Source organism: Calidris pugnax, unplaced genomic scaffold (assembly GCF_001431845.1).
Source record: "Calidris pugnax isolate Ruff unplaced genomic scaffold, ASM143184v1 scaffold164, whole genome shotgun sequence".
Lineage (NCBI taxonomy): Eukaryota > Metazoa > Chordata > Aves > Charadriiformes > Scolopacidae > Calidris > Calidris pugnax.
In genome coordinates this window covers 428,628-442,623 of record NW_015090895.1, presented here as the reverse complement: position 1 = coordinate 442,623, position 13,996 = coordinate 428,628, and the positions used below count along the sequence as shown (strand labels likewise).

General features: G+C 36.7%; 1 protein-coding gene across 1 annotated transcript in view; it reads right to left on the bottom strand.

Annotated features, from left to right (window-relative positions):
* POLA1 (polymerase (DNA directed), alpha 1, catalytic subunit) overlaps positions 1 to 13,996 on the bottom strand; it is a 209,903-nt gene that overhangs the window by 65,633 nt on the left and 130,274 nt on the right. The window contains exon 34 of the mRNA XM_014948364.1: positions 1,422 to 1,538. Within this exon, the coding sequence (XP_014803850.1) occupies positions 1,422 to 1,538 (117 nt within the window). The remainder of the gene's footprint in view (positions 1 to 1,421; positions 1,539 to 13,996) is intronic.

The following is a 13,996-nucleotide window of genomic DNA, read 5'->3' as shown; positions in this document are numbered from 1 at the left end:
AGAAATTGGATCAAAACCTGAATTTCTTAATAAATTTTTGTTGATAACTAACATGTCTGGACACTTCTAATACCCATATAAGCTTCAGTCTCTTTTCCCACTGGTATTGGCTTTAATTTTCTTACAGCAATATACTGTAATTAATGGCATAGGTGAAAGGTTTGTTCTCTGACAGATTTGCTTTTCTGCCTTTTTAATTTTATGTGATAACACCTGGTTCGTGTGTTAGGAGACTGGGAACTACCATTCATTCTTACTCACTTTTTAATGCTGTTTGTTATCTGATCTTTTATTAGTCAACATTAACTTACCACTAATACAAAAAAATGGTTATCAGTATTTCTCTGACAATGCTGTTTCAATCCCCTGCTTTTTACTGACAACTTACCACTAATACAAAAAAATGGTTATCTTTTGATCAGTATTTCTCTGACAATGCTCTTTCAATCCCCTGCTTTTTACTGATACATCCTTTGTGACTTTTTACATTTGCCGTGCTGAATAAGGCTGACCAAAATATCTCATGGTAAATAAAACAATGTTGTTCAGAGCGTTCACTTGACAGCCTCACCTCAACCCCTTGATTTTTCTAAGTTTTATGGAACTAAGGATAATTTAAACACTTACTACAACCTGAAACAAACGCCAATCAAAGACCCCCTATTTTCCTTATGGAATCCTTCTCCCTCTCTTTGGTTGTTTTATGTGAATTCTGGAAATTGTCAAGCCTTCTAAATGTTAAACACTGTCTTCCCTTTTTCCTAGCAAAGAAATTGAAGTCCTTTGCCAGAATTTTACAACATGAAACAGAATCAGCTTCCTTTGATCTCAGAATCCAAGAGAACCAGGTAGGGTGGAGCAGGCAGTCCTGAACTCTGGAAGACCAGACCATCTAGCTCAATGTGAAGTTTAAAAGCTTTTGCATTTTTCAAGCATAGAGACAAAACCAAATGTGCAAAACTCAAAACTTCTCATGTCCTGAAAATACTTACTGCTTTCGAGTAACCCCAGAAGATGGCATGAAAGCCTACCTCTGGCTCCTTAGCACCACATTCAGTCAGGTGAGAACCCGTCAGCAGAAAAGCAGGCAATTGGTTTTGTTTTGGAGGGTTGGTTTTGTTTGTCGATTTCAATTTACCTGTATTCTGGCAGAAACATTCCAGCAAATTCTAGTTTGCTGACCAAATGCTCGTCAGCTGGAAAATTTCCAAGTGCAGCAGCTGCATGGCACGCTCTCTTCACAGCAATGAGGATGCAGCTTAAATGCGGAGTAGGAAAACCATAAAGTTCCCCTTAAACCAATAAACTAATTAAAAATTCCTGCTTCATCCCGCTACCTTTGAAAGGCAGAGTTGAGAGAGAAGCAAGCTTCATGAGAATCCTGCTCTACTACCCTCAAAGCTTTGTCCTGAATCACTCACCTCTGGTCTCAGCACAGCCTTCCTGCAGGCCTGGCACGTAGGGCCGTTCCGGGAAAAACTCAGCGGAAGTCGACGGGTTCGATTCTGGCAAGTTGGCTCCTCACATATTAACCAACCCTGCAGAAAGGGAGAATGTAGAAGAAAACACATTTTCAGCATAAATTCAAGTTATACCTTCTTTTTACCCCACCCATAAACAACGAATCATAGAAGAAAAAAAATAAATTCCAACTTAAGCATCCTCTGTGAAGCTGATACTATAATACATATAAAGAGGTGAAGGTCCTTGTTTAAGGTAACACAATCAACTGTGGAGAACAAAGTCCAAGTTGTCTTGCTTCCAAATCCCACATTCTGCACACAGCAGTCATCCATTCCTTGAAATATACCAAAACCTCTGCTCTTCTCCAGTTCAGACAACGTTAACATATAACAGAGTTATTTTATACAACTATGTAGACCAGACAGCAAGACACCCCAGAGACCTGTAACAAATTAAAGTGCTATTTCCTTGCTTGCACTTTAGAGGGGAAAACCACTTTTAACTTTTTGGTTCTTTGATGACACCCAGAAGCTTTCTTTCATTATAATTTTTTTTTTAATAGTTTTTAATAATTTTTAATAGAAAGTTATTGAGACTTCAACATAAACTGACGCAGGTTAAACCAATGCCACACTTCAGCTCTAAACCCCACCAAGAGCAGACACCTAAAGAACAGCATAAGAGAAAGTGCATAGTAGAAGTTTTACAGGAGATTTTCCCAGCTTTTGGAAATGGCTCAAGGACCTCCTGAATCACTGTTTCCATATTCAGTGGTGATGGATGCATTACTACTCCCAAGTACCCCCCAAGCACTTCAAGTGCTTTTTGAACCAATGTAAACTTTTAGCATCTACAACATCACACTATGTGAAAAAAGTATCTTATTTTTCTTGAAAACACACACTAACAAATTTCGTTTCTAATGCCTTCTAGTTCTTGTATTGGGAGAGACTTTGAATAATCACTCTGCATTCTCTGCATTCACCTTTTCCATGCCACCCATGATTTTACAGACATCCATCACATCATCTGCAATCAAACTCTTTTCCAAACCACAGTCCTAATTTACTTGGTTGTTCCTTGCATGGAAGCCACTCCACGTCTTTGTTGCCCTTCTCTGAATCTCTTCCAGGTCCTTTTTTAAATGAGAGGGTGGGGGCAAATGGAACAAATGGGGAAGGAGATGAAACTAGTATTACACACTGTATTCAGGATGCTACACAAACATTGATTTATAAAGGTGAATTTGTATATGTTCATTTCTTTCCTCAAGTTCTGTTTGGCCGGAGCACTACTGAGCATTTGAGCACTGAGCAGTCATTTCCAAATACATATTTATTATTATCCAAGAATTATAATTTTATTCTTCACAATTAAGTTAATACGCACATTGTATGCAAAATTTAGATTGGGGGTTTAACATCTGCATCACTTAACATTACTTGGCAGAGAATTTGATCTTCCATTGTTAGCTGACACATCAACTTGGTATCAAAAGGTCTTTCTGCAGCTCTTCTCAACAGTCCCTGCTTTTACCACCCCTGAGCAGCTCAGCAGTGACAAACTCTACATTTCAGATTATCAGCTGTTAATGTCTCTGCTGGGAACAGTGAGTGTTTATTTTGGTCTCTGTTTCCAAAATTTGGTTTTGCTGCTCCTGCAAAGAAATTTAATCTAACCATAGCAGGTTCCCCGGAACTTTGACAGTAATATTATGAATCAGAAGACAACTCAAAAAGTCGCATGGTTCCCTTCTCACTGGTTCTTTCACAAGCTGTCCCAACATTATGCTCTGGCAATGACTTCTACCTAATTTCCACAGTGGTAACTCAGGTTTCCAATTATTATCATGTTTCCTGTCCTTCCAGTTTCCACAGCTCCACTCAGAGCACTACTGTCACTATCACCATCTTGGTTACAAGTCAGTAATGAAAGCCAGCAACTATATACCTTTTCTGGCTTTCATTTCATGGAAATTCTGATGTGTTGGCAAAGCAGATTTGTTAATAAGACATGAATTATGTTTTCTTTCCTCACTGGTATGGCCAGAACTGCATGTGTATTTTGTACCTTAGTAATCCAGCATCCTGAGTCAATATGACTGTCAGTAGCTTAGTTTAAAGTTAAATATTTGAGTTACTTGATTTCAAATACTTTTGAACTTGTGTGCATAAATACATAAACTTTAGTTTCCCCTTTTCCAAAACCTTGTTAAAATGGGATTTGAATATGCTGACTCTTAAAAGTTTTGTTCCTTTTTTTTTTTTTTAGTTTTAATTTTTGTCAATGTCTTTCCTATCATTTGCTGGAGTATGCAGAGATTTGTGTGTGGTTTTTTTGCAGCTTGTTCTCCAAAGAATCAGATAACCTCAACACTGTGATCTTTCATGTTTCTCAGCTTTATCCCTTTCTTCAACTTAAAAATATATTCTTCTATCATCTTTTCAAAAGTGCTAAAAGTCCAATTCAGTTTGTGTTTGTTTGCTTGCTTTTTAAGATGAAACCTCAAATCCTTTCTCATCTCGCCTCTTCTTTCACCATTTGTCCAGCAATGTCATATTCTCAATAATATCCTACTCAGTGCCAAGCCCCTCAAAACCCTTCCTATTGCTCTTGCAGACAAGAGCTTTTATGCCCATGTGGGCAGACCAGAAAAACTTTGTGGGGAACTACACACCAACAGCAAGGTATATAGCACCACCTAAAAAGCGTGCTCAAGTCTGAATTGCAGAAATGGAAAGAGTCCATTAAGATATGTAGCTAGGGTATATTTCACCCAGCTTTGGATGTCTAAAGCCTGGTAACCAGTCTAAGCCATTCACCCTGTGATCTGTGTGTACTAAATGGAGGAAGAACAAACATCTCCAAAAAGCAATTCACCTAAAAGATTTGGGGATGAGGAAAACCCTGCTCTAGACTCTCTTAATGAAATAAGGGTACACCTAATGTCAGGGCAAGCTTTTTGGAAGCAGTGTGATCAGTATATCTGCTGACTATGGTTCAGTTTTATCATTATGTAGATTAAAAATGTAAATCATTACATATTTAATACTGCCTGGTGAGAAAATTCCAAGAACTCAGAAATCCTGGGTGGATTTAGTTTTCATCTCTTGCACAACTGTTACCCTAGCAGTCCTAGTACCAGTCTCCTTGTCACATACAAATTATTTATGACAAATATTTCACAAGTGACGTTAGAAAGATAGACACTACTTCATCAGCAGATGCTTCACCATGGAAAGTCCTAATTTAGGACCTGACCTAGCACAGACACTTGACCTGTGTCTTCTGAAGTCAGCAGACACAAATGAGCCTCTAGTAAAAAAGCTAGTGCTTAGCTTTGGTTTTGCAAATGAACGTAAGATTTGTTTCTAAAAGAGGAAGGTGTTAATCTGTTGCCACACATTTTTTAAATAACTCAATTTTAATAGACATGGAATAGCTTTCTGCCAAAAAAAGCTACTCAAGGATAGCACTGAGATCTTCAGGCACGTGTTTATGTGAGTACTGAGAATATCATTAGAGCCACTGTGGGGGAAAACACAAAAACATTTCTGGAAAGGATAATGAATTGTCACAAATCTTCCATTAAGTTAATTCTTAGAGACAAACGCTATGCTCTGTGTGGTAAATTTTTTATGCCATATTTGCTTACTATGTGGCATCTCTACCTTCCTATGAAACATGTGGTAGCTGTCTGACACAAACAGGGCTTTAAAATACACAGCCAAGCAGAGGGGAGGTGGGGAGCATGTCCTCACCCATTCCAAACCCCCCCTGTTTGAGAGTATAATTGTTTCAGCTGTAACTATTAAAAGATTCCGTGTGCACAAAGAGAACACTCATGACTCAAAACATATTAAATGACTACATTTGAACTTTAAATCAATTTGTTATACTAGAAAAACAAAGCATGGAAACTGCCAGATAGTAAGGTATTTAGTTAGGGAATGCAAGTGCAACTGAAAAAACAAAGCCTGAAATGGGAGCAGCATCCCAACTTCAGCTGAGCAGAATACTCAATGACAGACAACCATGAAAACAATGTGCAATAAAATAACAGTGTGTTTTCTGCCATCTATTGTGATTTTTAGCTAATAATTGGGAAACAAAGGACTACACCACTTGCAAGGTACTGCTTCTACGGTCTTATAAGGGAATGCATAGATGGTCCACCCAAACCACCATTGAGTAATGATATTTGAAGCAACTTTCTTTATGCAGTTGTTTCAGTCTAATTCAGTCACTCTTGAAGGAAGCACTGGGAACTTTGCTGGTCACAAAATACAGGTGAAAAACCGTGAACTTAGAATAGTTCAGAATAGAATTATTCGGAATAGAATAGAAAAACTGAGAATAAAAATAAGCATTCAAATTCAACAGCTCACTATTACACTCGTTTTCAACTTCTAAGAAATAATGATCAAAACATACAACTTCCACTGAACAGTACATATCTCAAAAAAACATATTTTAAAAATTGAGATCGAAGTTGTTGTCTACAATAAAAAACACGTTACGTAGACACTAACAAAGTACATGTCCCTTCAATTCATACAGAAAACAGTTAATGTCATTTGTATAGACTTCCTACCAGTTATAATTAACATTAAAGAGGTCTTTTCTTCCTTGTCACCTCTCTATTCAGGCCTTATTTGCGTTTGTTTGTACTTACTATCTGTTAATCTCTTAACAAACGACAACAATAACTGTTGCTATTATGCATGGAAATTAAACATGTAGATAACTGTGAAGGGAGCTATTTTTGATTTAAAAAAAAAAGCAATATCAGAAACTTGTAGCTCTTTGTGTCTCTTATTTTGCTTTGATAATTAAGCCATAGCCTTGATTTGTTTTAAACAAAAAACTTTTCCATGGACATGCATGTTGCAATCAAACTCAATACATGCATTATGTTCTGGTTCAATTTGTTCAAGTGCATTACTGTTAACCTTTATTTGATTCACGCCTGTTGTCTTCACTGACCAAACAAAACCAATCCTTCATTTCCCACCAGTTATCACGGAGACTGTAAATTAATTTGCAATAGATCAAACAAAATCATAATAGGAAACCTTCAGTTCTGTTCTGCTTGCTATCTGCAACACTGTGGGAAATGAAATACAAGTTCATAGAAAAAAAAAAAAAGCAACTAGCATTTCCAAATATTCTGTCTACAAATGCTTAGTTCATTTTAAAATATAAAAAATGTATGCAAAAAAACCCACAAAGTAAATGCACAATATAAAAGGAAATCCCTGAAGAGTACTATGTCCACAAACTGTAGCTAATGGGGAGAAATTTGCAAGTCAAAAGTAATTTTCTTTCTTTGTAAGTCTGTTCTTGAGAATTAGCCTCTCACATTCTAGTGATCAACAAGCATTATAAATATTACCCCAAAATACAAGGCAAGTGGTTTATGGAATAGCTTTTCAAACAGAAGTTGCAGGAGTCAACAACATACATTTATTGGGCTTTATCTTAATAGTTTTTACAAATGACATTTCACAATGTAGCTTGGTTGCCTGCTACAGTAGAGGACTGGATGTGCGTCTCTACAACACTTCAGGTTTCTATCTGTTCCTGCCTTCAGACAGTCTGGATGCTGAGGGACTACAACGTTTTAAAAGTTCACATAGAATGAAAAAATACGATAGCAAAAAGAAGAAAGCTACAAGCACTGAAAATTATTCAGAGGTCCCTATCAGTCACTTTGGAGTTGAATTTAAAATGTAATTAGTACTTGCTTCTCTAGTGCTTGCTTCTCTACTATCTTGCTCTCCACTGAAGACAATCTTAACATGGATTTTTGAAAATGGGGTCTTGGTGGATGACATCCAGTCTCCAGATGGCTGGAATATCTAACCTCAAGCACACTGGATCCCAAATCCATAGCTCTCTGACTGTAGAGCTGAAATTATCACCTTAAATCACCAAACCCACCAGAAGGGAAGTGTAGGAACACAACCTGGACATACTTTCCTAGTCAACCAGAACTTGCTGTTCATATCACTGGTCAGCAAAACAGCTTTTGGAAGGCTGAATGTGAGAGATAAGACAACAAAAATTTTCTTAGTTAGGCATTATTGTGAGTTACTAATCAAACCACTCTAACTTCAAACTGACCTCTCCTTTCAGACTAGTCTTACAAAAACATATTATTTCCACTAATTCCAAGGCCAGAACCGTAGAAGCCCATTTTCCTGCCAATGCCCATTATTATAGATAGCATTACCTAACAGGGCAAATCTAGTCAAAGTGGCTTTAAATCCCCTGGAAGAATGAGGTTCCACCAATATTGCATTACTGGGTAAAATATCAAATCTACTGATGAGCCCATGCAATGTTAAAAGATAGATAATTTTATGATTTTTTTTTTTAAATATGAAGTTTCTCATGGCAACAGCAGACCTGATTCAGTGACCTGAAAGTTATCAGTTCCACTTGCAATAACTTGTTCTGCACTGCAGGTGTGTTCTCCCTGTTTGTCTGTCTGTGTCTTCCATAAATATCTGAATGTTTGGGGGAACAGATAAGACAAATGTTCCTTAGCAGTTTACAGCACTTCAGGAATTAGAACTTGAGCCAAAACCTCTGTTTGCACATTCTTTGACAAGTGTTTTGGCTATTAGCAGTAGCTATATTTGGGAATTACATCACAATTTTACACTTGAAACACCAAAGGTGGTATCAATATCAACTTAGAGATGAGCTATTGCTGTAGAGTCAAGAAAGTGTTTCTGCTGCGTACCAGAAACCAAATTACTTCTGAGTAATTTCAACTTTTAATCTGCTTTTTTGCCTGCTCAGGACAAAGATATACCTAGTAATAACACTGTTTAGAGATGAGCTATTGCTGTAGAGTCAAGAGAGTTTTTCTGCTGCATACCAGAAACCAAATTACTTTTGAGTAATTTCAACTTTTAATCTGCTTTTTTGCCTGCTCGGGACAAAGATATACCTAGTATATCGGTATCAATATCAACTTAGAGATGAGCTATTGCTGTAGAGTCAAGAGAGTTTTTCTGCTGCATACCAGAAACCAAATTACTTTTGAGTAATTTCAACTTTTAATCTGCTTTTTTGCCTGCTCAGGACAAAGATATACCTAGTAATAACACTGTCTTGATCCAATGCATTTGCACCATCTTGGTGAGATCTCAGCAGTAATGAAAACCTGAATGACAGTGTGAGAACTAGTGTCATGCATTGAAATTTCAGTAGACAACACAGACTTGACACCTACGTGCCACTGCTACAATCCCATGAAGAAATTCCCTCAAGGTCAAGGATGCTATCATGAAAATAAGATTTCACATGGGAAACTATCCACTTAGATATGTGAAGTCCAGCATAATTCAGGTTTCTCAGGCAACACCCCAGTTCTTCATGGGGAAATGTACCCAGTAAAAATCTCAGAAGACCTCTCTTATAAAGAAACCACTTCTACTGCTGCTAGACACAAGAAAGGCACAGGCTCATTCAATTTTTAAAGGGTTTCTCAAGATGGAGGACTACTTCTACTGCTGCTAGACACAAGAAAGGCATAGGCTCACTCAATTTTTAAAGGGTTTCTGAAGATGGAGGACTTGATGATGCTAGAATTGGCAGAAACACACTATTCTCATCTGCAAGAAAAGTAACTCTGTGCTGTCTTGATGCCTGCCTACTTCATATACTTTCTCTAGCTACTTCATCCCAGTTGTCCTTCCAGAGCAAGCACACAGACAAATACATCAGATGGTTGCTTGATCCATCTTATGGAGTAATTTATCAGTGAGACTCCAGTGAAGTAGATTCAGTGAACACTTTCATCAGGGGGGCTCCACACAGGTGATACCTTAAGACATCTGACTTGGTCAAGTCTGGGAGTCTCCTAGACAGTCTGAGCAGAGATGGTCATGCCTTTGGAACTTGTAGCTACTAATAAAAACAACCTAGAGACTGAATTATCTGAACTTGGATCAACACATGAAAAGAACACTTCATGATGTCTAAAAACTTGCCTCTTGGTCATCCACCCTGTTTGGGCAGGGGAAAGTAAAGACAGAAGGTAGGCCTGCAGCTACCTAGAAGCCTGCAGCATCTAATTTTTTTTTACATTTTTCTTATCAATGCTGATCTTCTTGATAAGGAATGAGCAGGTACACTCTGTTGACAAGAATCAAGCAAACCAATCCTAAAAAATCAGAATAATGGAGTTAGATGCAACTAGTGACACAGAATTCTGGGTCAGCAACTTCTCCAGGATCTAGCAAGGCTTGATATTCCACAAGCAAACCAGATATCAAGCACTAATTAAAAAAAAATAATAAAAAAAATCTCAGACACAATGAGAAGGATCTCATTTTATCTTTGAAGGACATCTAGGAGATCTGCAAAGCCTCTTCAATAAGTAGGTTCAGACATACTTAGACAACCAGATATCAAGCACTAATTAAAAAAAAAAATAAAATCTCAGACACAATGAGAAGTATCTCATTTTATCTTTGAAGGACATCTAGAAGATCTGTAAAGCCTCTTCAATAAGTAGGTTCAGACACACTTAGATCTCAAAGTAGTATATGGCTAGCCATTGTTATTAATATACCAGTCATTCCAACCTTCTTTTCCACTTTGTCAAAATTTTAACAAGAAATTACTGCAAAAGTTCTCTGTACTTTTTTAATGTTACTACAAAGAGATTGAATTGTACTAGGTCAAAAGTCTTAATGTTAGATGCAAGAGGTCCCTTATGAGAGAAAAGATATGTCCAAATTTCATCCTAGAATTTCAAAATGAAGTGTGCAAGTTCTTTTGAACAGCCAGGCATAACTGAATTTTTTAAGTCAAAAATTTCTTAAAACTAAGTTATCTACTCAAATTTGAGTATATAAAACCAGTCAAAAATTTCTTAAAACTAAGTTATCTAGCATATCAATGCTCAAATTTGAGTATATAAAACATTTCTTATCAATGCTGATCTTCTTGATAAGGAATGAGCAGGTACACTCTGTTGACAAGAATCAAGCAAACCAATCCTAAAAAAACAGAATAATGGAGTTAGATGCAACTAGTGACACAGAATTCTGGGTCAGCAACTTCTCCAGGATCTAGCAAGGCTTGATATTCCACAAGCAAACCAGATATCAAGCACTAATTAAAAAAAAATAATAAAAAAAATCTCAGACACAATGAGAAGGATCTCATTTTATCTTTGAAGGACATCTAGGAGATCTGCAAAGCCTCTTCAATAAGTAGGTTCAGACATACTTAGACCTCAAAGTAGTATATGGCTAGCCATTGTTATTAATATACCAGTCATTCCAACCTTCTTTTCCACTTTGTCAAAATTTTAACAAGAAATTACTGCAAAAGTTCTCTGTACTTTTTTAATGTTACTACAAAGAGATTGAATTGTACTAAGTCAAAAGTCCTAATGTTAGATGCAAGAAGTCCCTTAGGAGAGAAAAGATATGTCCAGATTTCATCCTAGAATTTAAAAATGAAGTGTGCAAGTTCTTTTGAACAGCCAGGCATAACTGAATTTTTTAAGTCAAAAATTTCTTAAAACTAAGTTATCTACTCAAATTTGAGTATATAAAACCAATATGATCTTTAAGGATGTTTTGGTTTAAGGCTTTACACTACTGTCCTAACTGCAACATTTAATCATCTCCCAATAATAATTTCCTTTGATATTTTCACAGACTCTTCAAACAAATCGTTTTATAAAAAGAGCTAGGTCAAGAGCTATTATTGATGCTGGCTGACTAGAGCTTTTGTCTTTTTATTTTAAGTGGGATTGGTACCATGTTAAACATGCTGCCAAGCTTGTTCTAGCTGAAAGGAAAGATACTGCCAGCATATGCTTAGAATGGTGAAGTACCTAAGGTTTGCATAAATTCCTTTATAAATTTATCTTGCAGCTTAAAGCCCTTACCCATGGAATGCTTATTGCATGGTTCTCCGGTATTTTGTTAGGTGGTGTGTACATTTGGCTTTAAATTCCAAAAAGCAACGCAGATAGTTTTAGTAACTATTATAGTAACAATGACTAAAATTTGTTCCTGAAATTTATACATAAAGTTAACTACTGTGCATTAAGAGACCTGATCATAGATCCAGTGTTGTATATGACTACTCAGATCACAAGTAAAGATAAGAAACTATTTTATCAACTCACTCTTGGCCATTTATTTTTCTGTACAAAAAATATTGCAGCTAGTTCCTCATCCAGAAAAAATAGGTTACATTTCCCAGTATGAGTATTTTTAGAGTCTGATGCTACCTGATCATCCAATTTAGGGAAAAAGTAAACAGGGACCATGGCATTTCACACTCCATTTCATGCTGCCTCACTTCAATGGAAGTTGAAGATACGATTTCAATTTCTTTTTGAAGCACTTCCTCATTTTCAGAGCTTCTTGAGTTTTGGCCTATATAACTGATCTGAATTCAGCTGTTGTATGGAGTGGAGAAAAAAGTCTTACAAAGAAAGGAAATTCCTTTCCTGGATGGTTCATTCTGCTCCTCTTGAATTCAACATTATCCACACTGATTAATGGATAGATATGATATTTCAAGAAAAATACAAAACTGTCTCTTAAATGGAAGAATAGTAACAAAGAGATATGAATTGCTTTTGAAAGTGTAATATTTCAAAGCAGTACAGATCCTGGAGATGGTTGGGTATAGAACCAGTACTATTATCACAGGAACCACATTAAAGCATGTTATCAAATTGAAGTGTCTTAGCCAACAACTTCCTAGTGGCAGGCAAATGACCACTTTACAATGACACAGTACTGCTGGTAAAAGAGAAGGATACCCTTTCCAAAACAATACCTACTGAAAACACCTGTTCTCACAGACACTTACATCTATTGTCTCAGTTCCCTACGTGAAAGCTGCCAGCCCAAACTGACTCAAAGGCAAATGGAGTCAACGGGAACCACACCTTTGAAGGACCAGGTTGTGAGGTCTAAAGCAACCAAAGTGTAATTGAGGGCAACATCACTACACTAACTCTCTACCTTAAAGCATGATAGAGGAAAGAAATGTTACCTGAGTTTCTCAGAAGAACACAAAGTGTCCTTCTATCCTGAAAAAGCCAATAATGCTAGAACGACAGAAGCACTGATGGGGGTTCCAGGTGGCCATTATGAGAAGTGAAGCTCATCGTTTGCACCCAACTGCTCTAATATAAAATGCCCAAAGAAAAGATCCACATCTAGTTCTCTTTGGGTATTATGGAAAATGGACATAAAGTTGAGAAGATTTACCCTACAACAAAATTCTGTCCCATAAGCATACCTTTTAGGAATTTTTTTAGTACTCTTATACCTCAAGCTATCAGTAATGCATCACTCTTATGATAAAAAGTTAGCCACAAAACATCATATGCCTATTTCCAGGCTACTGACAATGAAACTTTGTAGATTTTCAAGAACGATATTTTGTGATTTGGGTACTCCAAAATAATAGGATTTGAATTGCTTTCTAATCCAGAACTGGAAAAAAAATTGAAAAAACCCACCCAAGACTGGAAGAAAACATAATTAATTTCTAGAGAATGTTACTCTCAGAAGCATCTCTCCTATCAGTCTGACCATTAAAAATCTCAGGGGAAAAAAATCAAAACCCCAAAACACAGGAGACAATGGAAAAGTGCAAGAAATGCTCCCACCCCCCCAAAAAGGACCCAAATGCTCAAGCTAATGTAAAAAATACTTTGAACAAAATTATCAAACAAGGCAGAAGTGAAAAATATCTTGTAGGTCAATGTAAGACTTTTACATGTTATTAAAAATTGATTTTTTTAAAAAAGTAAGACATCTTTAAATGTACAGTCACATGTCATTTCATACAAGTTATTTGAAACTTATTGATCTCATTTGTGCAAAGACCAGGCTCTGTCATCAGCCTGCTGAAAGGATAATAGAGCACTCCAAACCCTTATGATAGGTTTGATGCAAACAGTGGCCCTCATTTAAACACATGTAATAGCACCACAAGTGGACAAATTCCAACCTTAACAATTGTACATTATAAACTAAATTAGCAAGTATGTTCTGCTATACTTTACATCAAAGCCAATACCTTGGTCTTCTTATCTTCAGTAAAATAATGTTCCAGGCACCAAAACAGACACCCCAAAAGATGAAAAAGTAGAGCACAGGAGTTCATAGGCTAATGTACCACTCCTAAGGAAGACCAGTAATTGCCAACAATTTTATTTTCTTTAAGACAAGACAATCCGAAAACAGCTAAACTGGATTTCAAGAAAGCAAGCAGAAGGCATACTTAAAATGGCTACATATGGAAAACTACATTGAGAAAAGGATCAGTGAAAGACGTTTTATGTACTTTTGCATGGAGAGCTAAAACCTCTAGAAGGATATTTTGCAGAATGGACTTGAATATTCTCCCTATTCATACAACTCCAAGCAACCCGTATTCACAGGCTATAATAGGTCACAACTAAGTACAGAACCTTGCTTCAGAAAAAAATTTTGCTTTGTCTGTCAACTGTCAACAACGCACAAAGAGC